The sequence below is a fragment of the Acomys russatus genome, chromosome 14, assembly GCF_903995435.1.
Source record: "Acomys russatus chromosome 14, mAcoRus1.1, whole genome shotgun sequence".
In the NCBI taxonomy this organism is placed as follows: Eukaryota; Metazoa; Chordata; class Mammalia; order Rodentia; family Muridae; genus Acomys; species Acomys russatus.
The window spans coordinates 50649179-50671974 of NC_067150.1; the positions used below are offsets into that span (position 1 = coordinate 50649179).

The 22796-nt window shown below is 41.7% G+C and overlaps 1 protein-coding gene across 2 annotated transcripts in view; it reads right to left on the reverse strand.

Annotated features, from left to right (window-relative positions):
* Arih1 (ariadne RBR E3 ubiquitin protein ligase 1) overlaps positions 1–22382 on the reverse strand; it is an 82937-nt gene extending 60555 nt beyond the window's left edge. Inside the window, exons 1-2 of one of the 2 annotated variants that reach the window (XM_051156582.1) lie at positions 21924–22080; positions 7254–7321 (exon numbers count right to left, since the gene is read on the reverse strand). In XM_051156582.1, coding sequence (XP_051012539.1) covers positions 7254–7321; positions 21924–21954 — 99 coding nt within the window. In that variant the 5' untranslated portion in view covers positions 21955–22080. Of the gene's footprint in view, positions 1–7253; positions 7322–21923 lie in introns of both variants that reach the window. The other variant, XM_051156581.1, reaches the window with a different exon arrangement.
* Positions 22383–22796: the final 414 nt, after the last annotated feature.

Consider the following 22796-nt stretch of genomic DNA (forward strand, 5'->3'; position numbering starts at 1 on the left):
TTAATTTAATTTATATTTGAGGATTGAATTCAAGGCCTTGTTAAGTGCTAGCTAAGCATTCTAATGCTGAGACATATAATTGGTTCCATAGTTTTCCTTGTAAATATTAAAATTGCCAGGTGCAGACAGTTTGTACTGCTTGACCCACAGATCATAGGCTAGCAGAGAAACAAACAACTGGTGCAAGATCCAAAGATGCTGGCTGATTAGGAGTGTGGTTCTCCACAGTTCAGTCAGTGCGACAGCGCTGTGGCCCAGTCGGCTACAGCTACTGCAACTGTAGGATGGCAACTGCAAGACAACACTGGGAACTAGCAACTACAACAGCTTCCCAAGTGCTGGATCCTTGAGCGGTCACATCACAATCACAGTGCTTTTCACTGCTCCTGCAGGCTCTTCTCAGAGGCTTCAAACTGGCTGCAAGCACAGAGATCAAACTCCATTTTAGTGTTAGGAACTAAACTGGAAACAGGGGTTCCTGTCATGGCCTCTCCTTGAATTGTTTCAGGATTCTTTGCTTAGGCCATGACAACGTAAGATGATCTTAGCTCCACCTACAGCTCAGATAGCCCTGTGTACAATGCGTGGGGCCTCATCACAGCACTCCTCAGTCTGGCATAGGAGTACCCTGACAGCTAGTTAATTGGCTTCACACGTCCAGTCCCCAGTAAAGCCTGATGAGTGGTTTTGTCGCCTATTTGTGGCCTTATCACACAGAAAGCAACTCACCGAGATGTTGTGGCTCACACCTATAATTCTACAAGGTGGCAGTTGAGGCCAGAGTATTGCCACAAATTCAAGGCCAGCCTGAGCAAAACCTAGCTGAAAAACCAAACAAACAGCAGACCCAAACAAACAAGAGGTGTCTGAATGGCTATTCAGGCACATCCACAGTCCAGAAGAAGAGGAAAGGTACCAAATTACATTAAGGAGCAGAAACTGACAGAGAACTGAGACTACAAATGACTGCAGAACTACAGGGTGCCACGCAGCTGCCATTTAAGAGACCCAAGACTGTACCATTAAAAATAAAGTGTTTGAGAGCCGGGCGTGGTTGTGCATGCCATTAATCCCAGCATTCGGGAGGCAGAGGCAGCTTGGTGAGTCCAGGACAGCCAAGGCTACACAGAGAAGGAGTAGGAGTGCAAGCCTGTAATCCCAGCACTTGGGGAGGCAGAGGCAGGTTGACTACACAGAGGAACTCTGTCTCGGGGTAGGGAGTCCCATGAGCACTCCCACCTGAAACCTGGAGCCACTACCAAGAGTGACAGGAGCAGTGCTAGCACAAGCCAGAAGCCTGGTCCTAGAGAGGCTAAAGCAAAAGGACTGCACTGAACTGAGGCCAGCCTTTATTCATACAGTAAGTTCAGAAAGGAGAAGGGGGCTGGAGGGAGAGAGAGGGAGCCAGAGCTTGGGCGAAAGGGGGAGTAGATAAGACGGGGAAGACTGGGAAGCAGGACTGAAACTGACTACCTAGGATTTCCATACAGAAGAGCTACCGGCTAGTTAATAACAGAAATACAGATCCAATGGAGAAAGAGCTCATCTTTTTCTGTTGCTTATCATCTAAAGGATATAAACACATTAAAAAAATAGTTTAACTCGTCACTATGACTGGACAACAGTAATAATAAAAGCAGTCTATCTAACTTTTAAGGATAATAAATAATGTCCCTAAACTTCTACAGCTTTATAAGCCCAAAATCAGTGATAATGACCCTTTGAACCGTCAAACTATGAGCACATGGGCTTAGTCCCCAGCAGTTCCGCTTCAGTGCTCTATCATGATGGCACGCCTATAACCTCAGATCTCAGGGGGCAGGACAGGAGGGTCAGGCTACACTGAGAGACCCTGTCTCGAAAGGCAGAGATAAACAGGAAGAGGAACATCCCCTCCCACTTGTAATGATCTTTTCTACAGGTTACTTTCACTCACTATTTTTAGAGACTATTTAAATCAAAACTTAATGCTGACAAAGTTGGCTTATCTAACAGCAGTTCAGCACCTTGCTGAAGTGCGCACACAAACTAAATGTGATCTGATGCCACAACACTTGCAAGCACATCTGGCAAGTGCTCCATGGTTGATGAACATGCATTTTATGAAGAAAATTGCTTCTTTCTGTCATTTCAAGTTTGGAAGATCACCAGCCCATGCCCATGCATTTATGAAGGAAGCTGCTTCTCATGCCAAGTTTGGAAGATCAAAGAGTTTCAACCTCTAAGGAAAAAAGCCATGTGCTTGAGGCTTGAGTTTGATCCCAAGCACCCACAGGAAAACAGGCATGATCATGCACCTGTAACCCCAACGCCATGAGACAGATTGTAGGCAAATCTCTAGGGCTTGATGAACCACCAGTCTAGCCAAACTTGAAGCCTTACATTCAGAGAGTAATAAAAGCAGGACACCTGACAACCACCTTTAGCCTTTGAGAAACCATGAGCATGTGTACATAACACACACACACACACACACACACACACACAAAACATACATACATAAATACTCAACCAATAGTTTACCATCTAGATAATCTCGCACACGCGCGTGCACACACGTGTATTAATAAGAAGCTAGAGATGGCTCAGTGATTAAAAGCACTGCCCACTGCTCTTCCATTCTTCCAGAGGACTCAAGTTCAATTTCCAGCACCCACAGGGCAGCTCACAACTGTCTCCAATTCCAGCGGATCTGATGACCTCTTCTAGCCTTCACAAACACCAGGAATAAACATGGTACACAGATATGAATACAAACACACACCTACTCACATAAACTAACTTTTACAAAGTAGTAATGACAATATACTAACTGAAATATCATTTGATGTAGTAACATTAATTAACGTTTTTTAAAAACATGAGTGCATTCAATAGTATCGCTTAAACTCAAACTAGGGCTAAGGAGGTGTGTGTGCACTCGCGTACATGCACACACCTTAGCTAGTATAATACTTGCTTAACATGCACAAAGCCCTGGGTTCAATCCCCAGCACTACATAAAACCAGATACAGCAGTGCACGCCTGTACTCCTAACCTGTAAATGCTACACACAATAGAGGTAGCAAGACCACTCTCGGCTACAATTTTGAGGTCAGCTTAGGATACATGAGGTGATGTCTCAAAAGCAAACTGAACATAAGCTTTTTAATTAAATTTATCATAAGACAAAGACTTTGATTTAAAAAGTAGCTTTTAGTAGGATTTTCAAAGATGGTAGAAATCAGCCGGGTGTGGTGGCACACACCTTTAACCCCAGAACTTGGAAGGCAGAGGCAGGCAGATCACTATGAGTTCGAGGCCAGCCTGTTCTACAAAGTGAGTCTAGGACAGCCAAGGCTACACAGAGAAACCATGCCTTGAAAAACAAACAAAAACAAAGATGTAGAAAAAGTGGGAAGTGAGAATTTAAAAAGAGAAGGCAGTCGGGCATAGTGGCGCATGCTTTTAATCCCAGCACTCAGGAGGCAGAGGCAGGCGGATTGCAGTGAGTTCGAGGTCAGTCTGGTCTACAAAGTTAGTCCAGGGCAGCCAAGGCTACAGAGAGACCCTGTCTAAAAAAAAAAAAAAGAGGAGGAGGAGGAGGAGGAAGAGAAGAGAAGTTAAATGCACTCTTAGAATTACAACTCCTTCGAAGCCAGCCTGGACTACAAACCAAGTCCCAGACAGCCAAGACTACACAGAGAAACCCTGTCTGGAAAAGAAATTACAACTCTTTTGTGTTCTTATTTGTAGCCAGAAGCATCTGTATTCCCCTCCTGACTGAAAAAAAGAACTGTGACCTCATGCATCAAGAATTTAGTTAAGTAGGGCTGGAGATATATATAGTTCAGAAGTTAAGAGAACTTGGATTCCATTCTTAGCAGCCAAATGTCAGGCCACAACCACCTATAACTCCAATTCCAGTATCCAACGCCCACTTCTGGGTTCCACAGGTATGAGGGAGACAGACATACATGTAGGTAAAACACCCATACACATTAAAATACATAAATAAAAAATAACAACAAAGGCCAGCTGGTGGTGGAGCAAGCCTTTAATCCCATTTGAGTTCAACACTAGCCTGATCTACAGGATATAGCCAGGGATATACAGAGAAGCTGTCTCACCAAAAAAAAAAAAAAAAAAAAAAAGTACATAAAATAAGACAGGTAAAGCAAGGAAGTAGTGGAGATTGCATATTTCCAAGCATTTGGGAGGAAGGATTAGGAAATCAAATCAAGGTCTTTGTTAGTTAAACAGAAAAATCGTTGTGTGTGTATGTGTGATGAAATAAAAATTTGAATAAATGTAAATTAAAAACAAAATTTCTATCAGACTAACAAAAATCTTAAAATGTCTAAGATTCATCAGCAAGTACACAGAAAAACTAACAAACAATGGTGTTTAAAAAAAAAAAAATCCACAACTTGCCAGCCTGGTCTAACAAAGGGAGTCCAGGCCAGCCAAGGCACACTCAGAGAAACCCTGTCTGGAAAAACCAAAACCAAAACCAAAAAGAAAACCAAAAACCCCCACAACTTTTAAAAAACAATCATCTTGCCTGGCATGGTGGTGCACACCTTCAATCCTAGCACACCAGAGGCAGAGGCAGGTCAATCTCTGAGTTCCAGGCCAGGCTGGTGCTACACAGAGAAACTGTCTCCAAAAACAAACAAACAAACAAACAAACAAACAAAAACAAAAGAAAACTCTTAAAGTGAAATGTAAGAAAATACTGTAATCTATAATAAATATACAGTATACAGTTGAGTGAAAAATAAGAAACTTGAAAAAATAAAATGGTATTTGAACAGAAAAAATAAGCACAAATATGACACATCATATTTTCTTCCTAAATCATTCAGTTGCATTGACAGGACTGGAGATAAAGCTCAATGGGGAAGCACCTAACTATTAATGCATGAGATCAGGCCACCAGCACTGAAAAAAAATAATTAAAACCGAATCGGAATCTAAAGCTAACTGAAATTAAGAAAACTCTTTTTGCCGGGCGTGGTGGCGCAAGCCTTTAATCCCAGCACTCGGGAGGCAGAGGCAGCGGATCGCTGTGAGTTCGAGGCCAGCCTGTCTACAAAGTGAGTCCAGGATGGCCAAGGCTACACAGAGAAACTCGGTCTCGAAAAACCAAAAAAAAAAAAAAAAAAAAAAAAAAAAAAGAAAACTCTTTTTAAAAAATTGACGTCACTCTTACCTTGAATCAATTTTCATAAAAACATAAATTTATCAAATTGTGTCAAGTTATCACAACATTTTAAAAACCATTTACTTTTGTCAATCTTGGTGGCTGGTGTCTTTACCCACTGAGCTCTATCACCAGCCCACAACATTCATTCTTACTCATGTAAATTAGATATATAAAGTAACGAAGGTCTTTGTAACATTTTCATACACGTCTATGATGTACTTGGAGCACCACCACCCCCATTACCTCTTACCACTCTCTCACACATTGCCCTTATTCATCCCTAAAAGTCATCTTTCTGTTGTCATATTTTTCCCTTTTTGTAGATTCCATGCAGAATATGCATTTTTGAAGAGGAGAAAAGTAAAAAACAGAAGTTACATTAAAAAGTGGTAGAACCGGTTGGAGAGATGGCTCAGAGGTTAAGAACACTGACTGCTCTTCCAAAGGTCATGAGTTCAATTCCCAGCAACCACATGGTGGCTCACAACCATCTCTTCTGGCCTGCAGGGAGATGCTGTATACATAATAAATAAATCTTTAAAAAAAAAAAAAAAAAAAAAAAAAAAAAAAGTGGTAGAACCAGGATCACATCCCAGGCTTTTGAAATTCACAACTATTTTTACTTATTCTGCTTTGGCAGGTCTGACAATTTTCAAGAAATTCAAGATTCACAACTTTAAAAAAAAAAAAAAAAAAAAAATGTTCCACAACATGAAGAGGTTAAAAACAGAACTTTTTACTTTAAGAAATTAAGTACCTAAAATACAACTGGAAGGGGATGAAGTATAAAATATCAAAGCAAGAAAGTTAACCAAGATCCAAAAGAGTACTACCTTAAATCCAATCTTACTTTGCAATGCTTAATTCAGAACACTCTTTCTGTGGCATGCCATCAAGTTTCACTTCAAAATATAACTCCACACTGTATCTCCTCAATGCAGTATGTTACGTATTAACTACCACCGCCATTTAAATTCTTCAGTTTAGAGTAATTTTGCAAACAATCTTGACTGAGGATCAAACACACATTTTTATCTACCTTTTTATCTGGGAAGTCACAAGCAACAATATTAATTGATGCAGAAAAAAAATAGCAAATCCCTTTTCTTTCAGAAACAAAACAAAGCAAAAAAAGTACCACAAATAGCATCATCATTCAACTACCCTACAGTACCTTATTTTGTAGGCAACTCTACAACAATATAAGCAACCTTTCTGTACTGTATAGTTTAAGGGTTTTGTCTAGGGAAGTGTTCTGGGGTGCCGGGGACCATATCCAGTGCTGTACTCAAGGCAAGTGCTATAATAACACTGGAACTGCATCTTCCACCACAGCTAAAAAACTTTGTAAGTTTGGTAACTTAGGCTTTAGAAGGCTTGATGAAAAGGCTGTTTTTCTCTCATTCTGCTTATATTTTAAAAGCAGGAGCAGAGACAGTCAGGAGCTGCTGCTGCAACTGTCATATAGCATCAGTGTTACAAATATTTACACAGAACCCATTTAAGTTTCTCAAAGACATTAACCAAGGAACAACCTACAAGATGTAGATTGCTTTTGTCATATACACAAGCAAATCAATCCATCTTTCCTGCTTCTCCTCAGTTTCCAACATGGGAGCCTATTTCAATATAATCCCCACCCCACCCACAATCAATCCAATCTATAAATCAAGATAACATAACATCCACCATTAAATCACCTTCAATCATTGGGAACACCTATTTACTTATTAGTCTAAATGCCAAGTGGCAGCCCTCTGCTTAAATGTAGTAAAATAAGGCATAGCTCAGTAGTAGTTTTACAATACACATCCATGCTATGGACATAGCCCAAAACCACAGCATAAATAAACCCATGCTCTTTACAAGCAGTTACAGATTTGCTTGCGTAGAACAGGCTTTCCCATAAAGATGTACAAAATAAATGTTGGTCCTTTAAATAATGAAGTACTTGCTGCTGCTGCTCCGTGTGTGTGTGTGTGTGTGTGTGTGTTATGTGTGTGCGTGCACACACAAGCACTTAATGATCCTTTAATACTTGTCTTTTGAATGATTCTGTCCTACCTTTGCTGCTGCAGCCCGCCTGTCCTTTGCATCACTGAATTCAAACTTCTGGAAGTACCCAATATGCACTGTAACAGACAGATGGACAGATCAATGGGCCACAGCGGCAAAGGCCAGAGACACAGACTTGATAAATTAAAATCAAGGTATACCAAGGGGAGGGGAAAACTAGGAAAGAAAAAAAAAAGTATCTGCCTCTACCACTCTTGAACTTGATGCCTGTAACCCTCCCATACTCAATAAATTGCTCTTTTTTGGTTTTGTTTTTATCCTAGTTTATTATTTTGAAACTCAGCCTCATATAACCCAAACTAGCCTGGCCTCCAATGCTGATCCTCTCCTCTCCCCATCTCCCAGATATTAGGACTATAGGTGTGAGTCATCATGCTTGGTTTTATGAGTGCTAAGGACTGAACCCAAGACCTTGTGCATGCACTCTACCAACTCAGCTACACCCCAGCGCCAAATAAAGTATTCTTAATTACAAATTATTTCCCGTAAGTGCAGCAGTGTTTTTAATGGCAATAGAGGTGGCTCTCACACACAAATTCTGCCATATGTAAACTTTCTATACCAAAGCTAAACTAAAAACTATTGCCGTGTGCAGAGTGCTTGTACTAATGTAACGCTAATGTCTCCATAATTAGAATATACTTTTAAAGAAGCCACAAAATAAATTATCCCAGAGCCCGGAAGCAGTTGGGAGGCAGAGGCAGGTGGATCTCTGTGAGTTTGAGGCCAGCCTGGTCTACAGAGTGAGTTCTAGGACAGCCAGGGCTACAGAGAAACCCAGTCTCAGAAAAACAAAAACAAAACAAACGAACAAAAAACCCAAAACAAACCTAAACAAACAACTCGTAATTCAGCATTTTACCATTCTACATTTTGTTTTACTGTAACTGTTAGCACACTTACACAAGACTACTTTGAAGGCTCAAAATAGCATGTGATAGGGGCACCAAGGCCTGTCATGTTACAATAGTAAAGCATTTATATACAAAACTCTGAAATAGAATTTTTAAAAGCTAAGTGCAATCTAACCTATAACTTCAAAGTCATAGTCATATTTCAAGAGGCTTCTACTTGATACTTCAAAATGTTAACTTAAGTCAGCCCATTATTACACCTGTCTTCATCATAAGTTTGTGTACAGGCAAAAGTAGTCATTTAAGCCGGGCGTGGTGGCGCACGCCTTTAATCCCAGCACTCGGGAGGCAGAGGCAGGCGGATCGCTGTGAGTTCGAGGCCAGCCTGGTCTACAAAGTGAGTCCAGGATGGCCAAGGCTACACAGAGAAACCCTGTCTCGAAAAACCAAAAAAAAAAAAAAAAAAAAAAAAAAAAAAAAAAAAAAAAAGTAGTCATTTAATCACTTTTTTTCCTCACAAACCTAAAATAAAGCAATCATGCTACGTAATCAAGAGAGGGAAAGTTCTGTTCTCCCTTTTATTTCCAGGGGTTCTATCACTGTAATCCATAAAACCAGGAGCAGGTAAAGAAGCATGATGCTAACTAAAGTCCTGGAAAAAGTCTAACCTTTGTGGAAGATTATATCCCTGACTATGGAGAATCAACATTACAGACCAAGAGCCAAAATTATCCTGGATGATTTTAGAGCCACTTACTACCCCCATCTCTATTATCTGACCTAATATCCATTTGGGTATCAGGTAAAATCTTTAGAATTACAAATCTTTAGTATTACAAATGAGTAACTAGCAGACCATTGGCTTCCTTCCATCAAGCCAAAAGCTAAGACAGTACCTGAACTCTACGGCAGAGATTTCCCAGATTGAGTTCCCCACTAACGTATGCAAATACATTGGCTTGGGACTTTTATTCTGACCATAAAAAGTTCATATAACCACTTCTACAGTGGAGCCTGACATTCACAATTACCTGAATGTAGTCCTTCGTACTTGGCTTAGACTATCTCTCTATCTTGAACAAGACAATGATATCCAAATCCAAATATCTTTGGCTAAAAGATATGGAGAGACTGAGGCTGTAACTTGGAGGTTAGGGACGGCTTGCCTAGCCGTAAGTTCAATACCCACCACACAAAAGCAAAACTACTTATTAGACAGCTGAAGAATTTTATGTGGTAATTTTTATGACTCATACCACAAAAATTAAGATGCTTTGGTGGTTTTGATTATATTCACTATGATGTCAACCATTAATTCTAGAGCGTTTTATCGCTCTAAAGGTAAACCCTGTAATTACTACTAGCTGTCTTTTCCTAGTCTCCCCATCCAACTTCTAGTAATTAATGACCTAATTCTTTTTCTACTGATTTACCTACTCTGGACATTTTACAAATGATTATAACGCAGTATGAAAGGCACAGTAGCCTTAACTTTAGCTATCTAGGAAAACAAAGCAAGGAACTTAGAATGGGCAGTAAACAGGTATGTTTCAGTGAATGAACACAGTAACAATTCAGTCAAGACTATTAAAATGCTGCTTAAACTTCGAAGGAAACAACTCATCAAAATGAATGGATACAAAACTACACAGATGATCAAGGGCAAAGCTGAAACTAAATTTAGAACTCAAAAATGTCAAACACTTAACCAAGTTACACATGTTTTCTCCTAATTAATTTCTAATTTTCACCAATTTTTATCCTACTATTATGAATGGTATCCTTTTTTCATCCATTCTAGCCCTTTTTTCTTGCCTACATTACTCTAACAAGCTTCTCACCACACTGTTGGTTTCCTGTTTTCTTTCATTCCCATGAACAGTGACCAACAGGTGCTCCTGCACTAGCTCCACCAGAGCTGAGATGTTTCAAGTTGTGTACAGAGACAGAGAAAGTACATCTATCTATCTCAACAGCACTGCCCTAATTCTTTCAAAAGCAGGCCACACTGTATCCAGGCTTGTCACTAATTCAGTATGTAGCCCAGGTTGGCCTCAAACTTAAAGTAATTCTACTAGGATTACAGGCATGAACAACCATGCTCCAGCCTAATTTATGAATATAGTCAGTCGTACTATCAACATTAAACTTCTTGAATGTTTTGGCTGCACAGAAGGAGAAAAATTAACCTGACTTACAATTTCAATGTTTTTCACTTAATCTAGCTGTAACCCCCAAGATTATCAGATAAAAACATTTTTACATTCAAAATTACCAAGTTAGTACTACCTAGCAACTGCTTTTATTTTTATAAACGCAGAGTCAGAGAAATACATAGAACTCAGAACTATTAATAAAACAGTTACACAAGAGGAGTGACTTATTCACTGGTTACTGCAAAACCCACCAGTAATTGCAACAAGATATAAACAAACAAATCTGCCCTCCATATTTGCCTGTCATTTATTTAACTGAGCATGGCGTCTGTGAACTGCTATAGTGTTCCTTCTACCTTATTAACTAATCCCTGAAAGACATGTACAAGCATGGATCCAAACTACCAATGCAGAGCAATCTTCCTAATCAACAATTTGTTTTGTTTTTGTTTTTATTTTGTTGTTTTTGGCTTTTTGAGACAGAGTCTCTGTGTAGCCTTGGCTGTCCTGGACTCCCTTTGTAGACCAGGCTGGCCTCGGAACTCACAGCGATCTGCCTGCCTCTGCCTCCCGAGCGCGGGGATTAAAAGCACTACGATGGCTCTCTAATCAACAATTTGTCAGAGAAGTTTTATTCTGGATTCCACCCCCACTGTAACCTGGATATAGCTTAAAGCATTACATTCTCCAACATGTTTAAATAAGTCTTTTAAAATTACAGAAAAGTTTATTATGAGGAAAGGCTACAAATTTCGACTTTAACACTACAGGGAGACATAATAGAGTATGGAAGAACTTAAGTCAGGGCCCTCAAACATGAAAGGATACACAGTTCTAAAAGGTGTGGAGGTTTAATCACAGAGGTGGTTTAGAAATAAGCTCAGGGATCATGAAACAGGGAGGTAGTGCTAGGTAAATCTTGTTCATCTGACTACATGGTAATCAAAACCTGTATTGATAAATAAAGCAGTAAGCCTCAGAGGCTGAAAATATTTAAAAAAACAAAAACAAAAAACCTGTATTGACTCCAGTATGAACCTAACATTAGATAAGCTTAGCGTCATCCTTACCTTGTCAACTCTAGCTTAAATGCTAACTTTCTTTGTTTTCCTGGTTTTTTTTTTTTTTTTAAATAAAGATTTTTATTTTCATGTTACGTCCATTGGTGTTTTGCCCGCATGCATGTCTGTGTGTGTGATGGTGCCAACTGGAGTTACAAACAGTTGCAAGCTGCCATGTAGGTTCTGGGAACTGATCCTGGGTCCTCTGGGAGAGCAGCCAGTGCTCTTAACCACTGAACTGTATCTCCAGCACTGTGTTTTGTTTTGTTTTGTTTTTCAAGACAAGGTTTCTCTGTGTAGGCTGGAGGCCCTGGAACTCAGTCTGTAGACCAGGCTAGCCTTTGAATTTGAGTGCTGGAATTACAAGGAGTGCACCACCACACCCAGCTTTATAGATATAGTTAAAATATTTTGTGAAATTTAAAGTCCTATATTCACCACTTCGGCTTTAGATGGATGAAATGTAACATTAATCAAGCTTCAGGTATTGTCATATAGTCTAAGAACAGAGCTATAACTATACCAAGGCAATATGAGTTGAAATAATGAAGATGAAAACAAAGATTAAATAGGGAAAAAAGAAAAGATAACAATGACAACCACCACCACCACCACACAACTTTTTAGGGCCAGTGAAATGGAATTCAGTAGGGGCTAGAGAGATGGCTCAGTGGAAAGAACACTGGCTTCTCTCCCAGAGGACCCAGAGGACATTCCCAGCACCTACACAGAGGCTTACAACTATGTGTACCCTCAGTTTCAGAGAATATGGCACGACTCTTCTGGTTTCTTCCGGCACCAAGCAAACAAGTGGTACCAGAGACAAATATGCAGGCAAACCACTCAGTCATATAAAATAAAACCTTTTTTAAAAAAGAGCTGAAACGATGAGCAGAAGATTAAAAGATAAATATACTTTCTTATGTTTGAAGTTAAATATTATCAGTAATAACCTCATCTACAAAATTCTCTAAAGGTCTATGTTCTTGGGCCTCAGCAGATGGCTCCGTTGGTAAAGTGCTTGCTATGTAAATTTGAGAACTTGAGTGTGGATCCAAAGCACAGTCAATAAAATGCAGAGTATGGTAGCCTGCTTTTAATCCCAGGACCTAACGACAGAAACAAGAGGACTGGGGAAAGCAGGAAGAGCACCTGACAGCCAATTACTGAGCTTCACGTTCATTGAGAGACCCTGTCTCATAAAAAGAAAGTGAAGGGGGCCAAAGAGATGGCTCTGCAGTTAGTTAAGAGCATTTGTTCCTATTTCTGAGGAACCAGGTTTGATTTCCAGCACTCACACTGTGGTTTACAACCATGCCTAACTCCAGTTCTACCTTATTAGATGTCTTCTAATCTCTATGGCACCAAGCACGCACATGGTGCACATACATACATGCAGACAAAACACTCATATACATAAAATACATATTTAAAATAAATAACAAGTGGAGTGATGAAGGAAGACACTTCACAGGTACCTGCACCACGCCATACACTGTATAAAGTAGCATTCTCCAACTGTGAAACAGCTAAGTAGTAGAGTGTTTGGCTAACACAAGGTTCTGGGTTGAATCCACAGTAATGGTACCCAACTCACATAAGAAGGAAGGGTAGGTAAAGAAAGAGAAAGCAAATATTTGTTGCTTAGAACACTCAACAATTTCAGAATGCCATTCTTCTGTTATCTTTTGGTACTTCTGTTGGAAAGAGAATGCTGGGCTTTGTGGACCATGGTCTACATTTGAAACTTGAGACATTACTTTATTCTAAACTTTATGCTTTTTAAATGCTTATATTCAAATGAAAAGAAAGCAATAAGTTATAATAGTAAATTTGTTTGTTTCTTTTTGAGACGGGGTCTTACCATGTAGGCAGGCAAACATTAACCTCCTAATATTAATATATTATCTATAATATATAAATTTGTGATGTATATATAGTTTATTTATTTATTTATTTTTGGAGACAGGGTTCTCTTGTGTAATAGAGCCCTGGCTATGCTTTGTAAAGCAAGCTGGCTTCGAACTCAGAGACCTGCATGCCTCTGCCTTCCAATGAGCCTGCACCAACCTCATCTGGCTTCCTAATCTATAATCTTAACCTTCAACTTTGTTTTTAGAGTCAGCGTTCTACTATGTAGCTCAGGTTGGCTCACTTACACAACCCAGATTATCTTTGAACTGGTATTCCTCATACCTTCAAATCCTTGTTGGTTGCAATTACAGGTGTACACCATTATATCACATTGAAAAATGTAAAATAGAAATGGATAGACCTCTGAGTCTATTCTGTTTAAATTTGTAGGTCATAACAACAAAGTCACAACTCAGAATCTGTTGACTAATTCTGTTCCAAGATAGTCGCATGGGCACAGGAAGGAAAAGGGTTAATTCTAATGAGGCAAAATTTTTCAAAACAAAACAGAAAAGATTCACACGGGTGTTTTTAATTTACTGCTATAAGACAGTTTGTTTTGTTCTGTAGACCAGGCTGGCCTCAAACTCAGAGATCCACTTGCCTCTGCCTCCCAAATGCTAACTAGCCCTTTTAGAAAACAAGACTGCAGAGGAAAATGAGCCCAGGCATGATGGGGCCAGGCAGTGGTGTGCACACCTTTACTCACAGCACTTGGAAGGCAAAGGAGGAGGATCCCTCTAAGCTAGAGGCCAGCCTGGTCTACAGAGGGAGTTCCAGTATAGCCAGGACCACACAGAGAACAAAACACAAAGTAGGACTCTTAAGGGAAGGGCCTCTTCAGAACCGAGGCTGAACACTCGTTCCTGGTTAAGGTGCTTGTCCACTACTGAAACAAGACAACGTGTGGGGGCAAACGCCTATAACCTAAGCACGTGGAGAATGAAAGCAGGAGGCTAAGCAAGGTCATCATCCACAGCTACATATCAATTTCAAAAGTCCAGTGGGGGCTACATGAGATCCTGACTCAATACAAAATGGCTTTGTTTCTGCTTTACGTGGCAGTGCACTTAGCCTAACACGCATAAGGCTTTAAGTTCAGTCCTTAGTGCCTAGAAATTTTTGTGGTTTTTTTTTTTTTTTTTTTGAGACAGGGTTTCTCTGTGTAGTCTTGACTGTCCTAGACTCACTTTGTAGACCAAGTTTATGTTCTTTTGTTTTTTTGGGTTTTTGTTTTGTTTGAGACAGGGTTTCTCTGTATAGCCTTGACTACTTTGTAGACCAGGCTGGCCTTGAACTCACAGCAATCTGCCTGCCTCTGCCTCCCAAGTGCTGGGATTGAAGGCGTGTGCCATCATGCCCGGCCTTGTTTTGATTTTAAAAGTTCTTTGCATCTTAAAGTTATGTTCTTAGCCTGGTATGATTACAGGCCTATACTTCCAAACTTGTTGGGGAGTTGAGGCATAGGGACAAATTCAAGGCAAGCTTGGGTTAGATAGCAAGTTAAGGCTTGTCTGAGCTACATGCCGAACATGACTCCTTTCTTTTCTTTTTTTTTTTTTTTTTTTTTTTTTTTTTGGTTTTTTGAGACAGGGTTTCTCTGTGTAGTCTTGGCTGTCCTGGACTCGCTTTGTAGACCAGGCTGGCCTCGAACTCACAGCGATCCGCCTGCCTCTGCCTCCCGAGTGCTGGGATTAAAGGCGTGCGCCACCACGCCCGGCTCATGACTCCTTTCTTAACAAACAAACATGGCTAGGGATGTCCCTCAGGGTAGAGTGTTTGCTTAGCAAGTGCAAGGCCAGGCACACATTCACACAGAAGATTTTAAAAATATGACTGTTGTCTTCTGGGTTCCGCTGTGAGGAAGGCGGCAAGTTTTTTGTTTTCCTTAGTGGGACACACTGACACACATCTTTAACCTCAGCAGCCACGAGGCAGAGGCAGGCAGATCTTTGAGTTTGAGGACAGTCCTTTCTGGAAGAAAGACTGGAGGAAAAAGACATTAGCAGAGTTTCAGGGCAGGCAACACTACACAGAGACCCTATCTCAAAAAAAAAAAAAATTTTTTTTTCTTCCTCCTCTCAAAACAAAGAAAGTCCATTAATAAACCTAATCATTATTTTCTTTGTGTTGTGGTTATCCATGAAATAACATCAGTGTTTGTTTGTTTGTTTGTTTTACTGTAGGGATAATGTTTTATTAGTTTTGGAAACCCTACCTCAGTCTTTACTTATCATCTTCTAAGGCGCTAGTCATACACACATTAGCTCTTTGTGAGTTAACTGGCTTTCATGTTCTCCTTCTTTTCTCCACACTTCAGTCTGAATGATTTCTATTGACCTCTTTTGTCTAATGTGCTATTAAATGCACATTAATTAGTGCTTAATTTTAGATATCATTATCTTCCAATTTTACTTCCAGGGGATGCAAAATATTCTTCTGGCATCCCTGGACTTGTGTTACACAGACATACACACAGGTAAAACAAACAAACATATTATTGTTAGAGTATCAGGATCTTAAAATAGTTTCAAGAGTTTGATATAGTTCAGTGACAGAATATGTGCCTTGCATGTAGTCCCCACTGCCCCCCAAAAGAAAAGGAGATAAAATAAAACTAGTTACAAAAGAAGTTTTATTGGTTCCCATCTCAAACCAAGAATTCTTCTGAGTACTGCAACTACATTAAGTAAAATAATAAAAGCCCATTCCTCCTAGTCATTCCATTTTAGTATAAAGCCAGAATACCAAAAATTTAAGTCAGAATGTTATATTCTTAAAATTTTAAAGAATTCTAAAATCACATCCCTAACCATCTCTGGAAATACCAGCTTATCAATTATATCTTCCAAATATTCATGTATGTATGTATGTATGTATGGTTTTGAGACAGTGTTTCTCTGTGCAACTGTCCTGGCTGTCCTGGACTCCCTTTGTAGAACAGGCTGGCCTAAAACTCAGAGACCTACCTGTCTCTCCCTCCCTGAGTGCTGGGATTGAAGGCATGCACTACCACTCCTGGCTTATTTTTATTATATAGTATATATCATCAGAAAGTTTTTCCTTTCCTTTTTTTTCCCCCAAGACAGGTCTTCTCTGTGTAGCTTTGACTGTCTTGGACTTACTTTGTAGACCAGGCTGGTCTTGAACTCAAGAGATCTGCTTACCTCTGCCTCCCCAGTGCTGGGATTACAACTGTGTACCACAGCACCCAGCTCAGAAAGCGTTTCAATGCTAGGAATCTATTTCACAGAGGCAGATACTTCTCAAATTTTTAAGTCACATAAAAATCCAATTTTATCATCAGCAACATTTTAGCTATTTTCCTTGAAAGGACCAATATATTCTGGTTAAAGAAACATCAGGTGTGATAAATATGTAAATGACCATAGTTTGTTAATACATCTTTCAAATAAAAATGTCCTATCAAGGCCAGGTCTGGTGGCCCACACCTTTAATCCCAGCATGGGGGGGGGGGGTGTTGGCGCGCGCGCAGAGGCAGACAGATCTTTGTGAGTTCAAAGCCAGCCTGGTCTACAAAGTCAGTCCAGGACAGCCAGGGCTACATAGAGAAACCCTGTCTCGAAAAAACAAAACAAAATGTCCTATCAACATTTAGCTCATCAGTCAAAAGTTAAGCACAACTATTTTCATTTCAGACAACCATTGCACTTTAGTCTACAGAAGTAATTTTATATGTACATCTCATTTTATCTCACAAGCTAGGAAGACGTGCATTTAAGACATAATAAAATTAGCAAGACAGCCAGGTGTGGTGGCGTATATACATTTGTGAACCCAGCACTCGAGAAGTTGAAGGGGAGGAAAACTAGTTCAAAGCCAGCCTGGGCTCAATAAACAAAAAAAAGAAACTGGTGTTGTATTTACTGTCTCATTTAGAATAAGTGGAAGTATGTGAGGTGGTGACAAACATGATGAACTATATATCAATACATTAAATAACTCTTGCTCGGTACCTGATGTTTTATACCCACTGCTTCTGCACCATGGATACAAATGTCAAAACATTTATAAAGAGAAATAAACAATGCCTTATCAAACAGCTTGATTCTTTGTGGACAATCCTTTAAAAACCAACAATAAAATAAATCAACTGGTAATACAATTGTGTCAGTTCATATAAAGACCCAAGAACTACACACAAGTATAAAACATATCTAAAAGGGCCTTTAGGCTAAAACATGGTGATACAGGCCTTTAAACCCACTGCTTAGGAGGCAAAGCCAGGCAGATCTCTGTGAGTTCAAGTCCAGCTTAGCCAGGGCTACAAAGTGAGTCCTAGTCTCAAAAGAAAGAAAGAAAGAAAGAAAAGAACCAAAGATTAAATAAAGGTGCTTTTAATAACTTGTCCTCTTAGCTGGCCATGATACCCTTTAATCTCACCAGAAGCATGGTCTACAGAGCAAGTTCCAGGACAGCCAGAGCTATAAAGAGATCCATCGGATCCCGTCTCAGAAGATTCAAAGATGAACGAATAAAAGCTTGTCCCCTTGGGGTTTGAACACACTGCGTACAGTCTAACATTACTCCCATCTGTAGCATCTGTAGTATAATTTCCTAGTACCACAGCATTTTCCAGTTAAGAACAAATTTCAAAATGTTTGTCTACTAGTTTCCTGTCAGACTACATTAAGTATGCTGTATGCTGTACACACAAAGACCAAGGGGTTTTAGGTTTCATGCTCAAAGGCAACTAGAAAGACTTAGATACAGAGACGGTTATATTACAAGCTCTTATGGGCTACACACCTTTAATCCCTGAACATGAAAGGCAGAGGTTTGTGAGTTCGGGGCCAGCCTGGTCTACAAAGTGGGTCTAGGACAGCCAAGGCTGAGAGGTAGGGAGGGAAGGACGACAGAGTGAGGGGGAAGTGGGGGGACAGAGAGGGAGAGAGGGAGAAACTGCGCAGGGGGGAGGGTGGGTAACTGTCCAAAATGTCACAGTGCTACCCACAGTAGTGACTTTCAGTTGTAAATTCTTGCTAAGAATCTAGACATTTGCCTTTATACTTAGCTTTTTTAAAAATTAGAAAATTATGGTTAGATATACTGTCAGGTTAACTGGAATCAGTATACTAAGCTTTTATTAAAAGAAAATTGCGGGGCGGGGCGGGGGGAACACACCTTTAATCTCAGCACTCAAGAGGCAGAGGCAGGCGGATCCCTGTGAATTCGAGGACAGCCTGGTCTACGGTGCAAGTCCAGGACAGCCAAGGCTACACGGAGAAACCCTGTCTCAAAAGCCAAAACAAAGCCAAAACAAAATGAAATTAGAAAACTGTATGTGAGAGGTACTCTGTCAAGTAGTATCTGAATTGAAGTATGATTAAAAAAAAAAAAAAAAAAATAAGCCTGAGGAAAAGTGTCAGGAATTAGAGCTATTTTCAGTATTCTCTAAATGTCTCAATATTAAGGAAACATTACCTAATATTTCATTATTTTGTGTACTTTTTTCCAAAGCATATTATATATCAAGTCACTTCTGACACTTCCTTTTAAAAAGGGGGGGGGGGGACATAACAAATGAGGAAAGAAAAATTCCTACAGACATTTTAAAACATAACATGGAGAAAAGTCACAGAACAGTATCTGACACTCCTCATTTTAGCCTGAAAACCAGGCATAATATTTTTTGTTGTCGGTTTTTTTTTTTTAAAGGTTTTTCAAGACAGGGTTTCTCTGTGTAGCCTTGGCTGTCCTAGACTCACTTTGTAGAACAGGCTGGCCTCAAACTCACAGCAAGCCACCTGCCTCTGCCTCCTGAGCACTGAGATTAAAGGTGTGCGCCCCCACATCTGGCTTATTTTTTGTTTTTTAAGTAAAGTTCTAAAAGCTGAATGGCCAGAACAGCTAAGTAAAAACTCCCAAGCTGTGTTCTACAATTCCATACTATCCATCAATTTAACTCGCCATCTACTACTGTATATCATAACACATGAAATGACATTATTCAGAATGAAGCTGTATTTTCAGTTACCCCTGAATTAAAGCTGAAGAAAAGAACAATTGGGGGGGGGGGGCGGACACCTGAATTACCTGATTGCAAAAGTCTATTTGACAGTCCCAAAAGAAAAGCCTGTTGCTGAGAATCAGAGGCAACTGGATCTCTGAGATCAAGGCTAAGCCTGATCTACATAGCTAGAGATCCAGAACAGCCAGAACACATAGAGACTGTCTCAAAAGAAACAAAAAAAGTGCACGCCTATGATCCCAACACTCAGGGTGGCAGAGGCAGGCAGACTACTGTGAGTCAGAGTCCAGGACACCTAAGGCCACACAGAGAAACCCAGTCTCAAAACACAGACACACACACACAAGCACAATCATCTTCTCATCCAAAAAGTAGTAATAATCAAATGCAGCTTATTCTACTTAGTAGATTACCTAATAAGAATAATTAAGCTATTTATAGTTATTAATGTAGTTATATAGTATGAAAGTGTATGGGTTCAACAAAGTTAAACACCTATTAATATTATGACTTTAAAAGGAAAACAAAATGAAAAGAGTAGCTAGAAAGATGGTTTAGCAGTTAAAATCACTCACTGTTCTTGCAGAGCAAAGAGTTGTTCTCATCTATCTACTTAGGGCAGCTCACAACCAGGGGTCACTACAGCTCCAGGGGATCCAGCGCCCTCTTCTGGCCTCCTTGGGTATCCACATACCCATACACATACAATTTAAGTCTTAAAAAAACAACAACAACAACAAAAGTAGCTAACTAAAACAGACTGCACCTGTTGTGGTTAGCAGTGGCATGCATGGCACATTTGTAATCCTAGCACCCGAGAAGCTGAGGAGAGACCATCACTTGAACCCAGGAGCAGACCAGTCTGGGCAACACAGAGAAATTCCATCTCAAAACAAAACACCACAGCCAGGTATAATGGCGCATGCCTTTAATCCCAGCACTGAGGAGGCAGAGGCAGGTGAGTTCAAGGCCAGCCTGGTCTACAAAGAGAGTTCCAGGACAGCAAGACTACAGAGAAACCCTGTCTCTAAAAACAAAAACCAACCAAACAAAAATGAAAAAAACAAAACAGTAAAACAACAGAAAAAAAAAAGAAAGAAAGCTCTCAATTAATTGTGTAAGAACTAAATTAGAGCAGTAAAACTTATCTGTCTTCTATATTCCTCCCATTTATTTCTGAGACAACATTATAATGAAACTTGAGATTTCCACTAACAGCACTAGATGAGATTTTTTTCCATTCTTCCAAACAAATTCTTTAATGCCAAGATGGTTTAATCTGCAAAAACAGTGCCTACTGGATGAGACCATAAACATGTTAATGGAAAGTCAGCAAGTAGGCAGCAACACTGATAATCTGTTCATTGCTATTAAACCAACCCATTCTAAAATTAAAAACAAAGTAACATGCTTGAAAACAAGAGTAATTTCTTGTTCCTATGTACTTTCCTATGTAACTACTGTTTTCTAAAAGTAAAGCTAAATCAAGATTTCATTTTCATTCCCCCCCCCCAATACTAAGGATTGACTCTAGAGCCTGGAACATGCTAGTCTTATGCTCTACCACTGAGCTGTAACCTCGTTTTAGACAGAGTCTCACCAAGCTGCCCAGGACAGCCTTAAGCTCACTCTAGTCCAAGCAGAACTTAAACTTGCCATCCATCTGCCTCAGCCTCCTAAGTAGCTGAAATTTCAGACTTTCACAACATGGTGGGGTGTCATTTTATTTTTCAATCATATCCCATTAGTAGTGACAACCTAATTGAAATTGATTTCCTACAGTTCAAATGTACAGTACACGACATACATGGTATTAAATGCGATGCAGTTACTGGCTTGAAGCAAGCCTAACTATCTGTGCACAAAACAGAAATCTTCAGAGGAAGTTCAGAAGCTGAAAGCCTCTTTTTAACTCACAATAGTTGTGTTCAATTAGACAACACTGCATCTTGTTGCTAAAGCTGCAAGGGTGGATAGGCAATCAACAGCTTCCATCAAATTACATGCTACTAGTGGTAGTAGCAGTTAGGTACCAAACAGAAAGGACCAAAGAAAAGAAAGGAAGGAAGGAAGGAAGGAAGGAAAGAAGGAAGAAAAAGGAGAGAGAAATTAAGAAAAAAGCAGGCAACAAGCCTCACCATCAGAAAATAAGGCCCATCAACACCTCTTCCGAGAACTAGTTCCCTTCCCCCACCTCTAAGTAGCCACTTAAGACTGCCAAGGAGATCCATTTCTTTATTAGCCAGTGCCCACTTGGGGCAATCATACACCAAAGCTGCTCTGAAGGGCCTGCCCTAATCCCGTCTGAAACTGCTCAAGAGACTCCAGGGCTAGGATAAGCCTCGAGAAAAGGGCCTGCTTCTTCCTGACACCTCTTGCACACTCACCCCCTCACCCCTCCTCCAACCCGACCCCGCGAGCCCATCCTCCGGCCAGAGGAAGAACACCCAGGCCGTGGTCATGCAGGACCTGCCGGCCATAGCCGCTCAGGCAGCCCCAGGCCTCCGCCATGCCAGGACTCCGGGAAGCACCGCCCAAGCGCACCTCCCGACCGGCAGGCGAGGCGGACAGGCCTGGGGACGAGCCAGGCCTAGGCCTGCTCTTCCGCGCAGCGCGAGCCGCCGCCTGGGTCCGCTCCCCATACCGGCCCCGGGGCCAAACGGCGTGGCTGGGCCCCTCACCTGGATGACCTCGTTGACCTCGCGGATACATTCCACCATGTGCTGCAGGATCTGCTCGGCCGTGAGCACCTCGTAGCGGTAATCATCCTCCTGCTCGTGTCCCGGGCCGCCGCCGCCGCCACCGCCGCCGCCACCGCCTCCGGGACCCAGAGCGCTGCCGCCGCCGCCGCCCGTCTCCCCACACAGCAGTCCGTCCCGCTCCCCGCCGACGCCCAGCCCGGGCTCCACCAGCTCCACCTCGCCCAGATCCAGGTTATCATCGTCCGGCTCGTCCTCGTCGTCGTCCTCCTCCTCCTCGGCGCCGCTGTCCTCCTCGCTGCACTCCTCGTCCTCGTCGAACTCGTAGTTGTAGCCCTCGTCCGAGTCCATGGCGCGACGCGCGCGGGCCCGGCGGACGCTGGCCGCGGCGCGGAGAGGGCGGGGACGCCGAGGCCCCGGCTCTCGCTCCGGCTCCGGCTGCCGTCCGGACGCACGCCTGGTTCCGGCCCCGTGGGCCGCGACTGCTCCCCGGGTGAGGCGGTTAGAGGCGAGCGGCGGCGGCGGCGGCGGCCGGGAGGGCGCGGAGGAGGGCGGGAGGGAGCGCGGGGGCCGCTTGCTGCCCGCCTCAATCAGACGCCGCTCCGCTCCGGCCTCGGACGGAAAACAGTCCCCAGCGCCACCTCCGCGGCCGCTGCTACCGCTACTGAGCCAACAAAGGGGCGTGCGTCACCGCGCCGCGCTGCGTCATCGCGTCGGCCCTCTGTACGTCACGGCGCCACGCCCCTCGGCCCCTGCGTAGTCTGCGGGGAGACCCCACGGCCGGGACAGAGGAAGACGGGAACGCGGTCCCGCGGCGGTGGCCGGTCTGGACTGAGAACCTGTAGGTCCTTGATG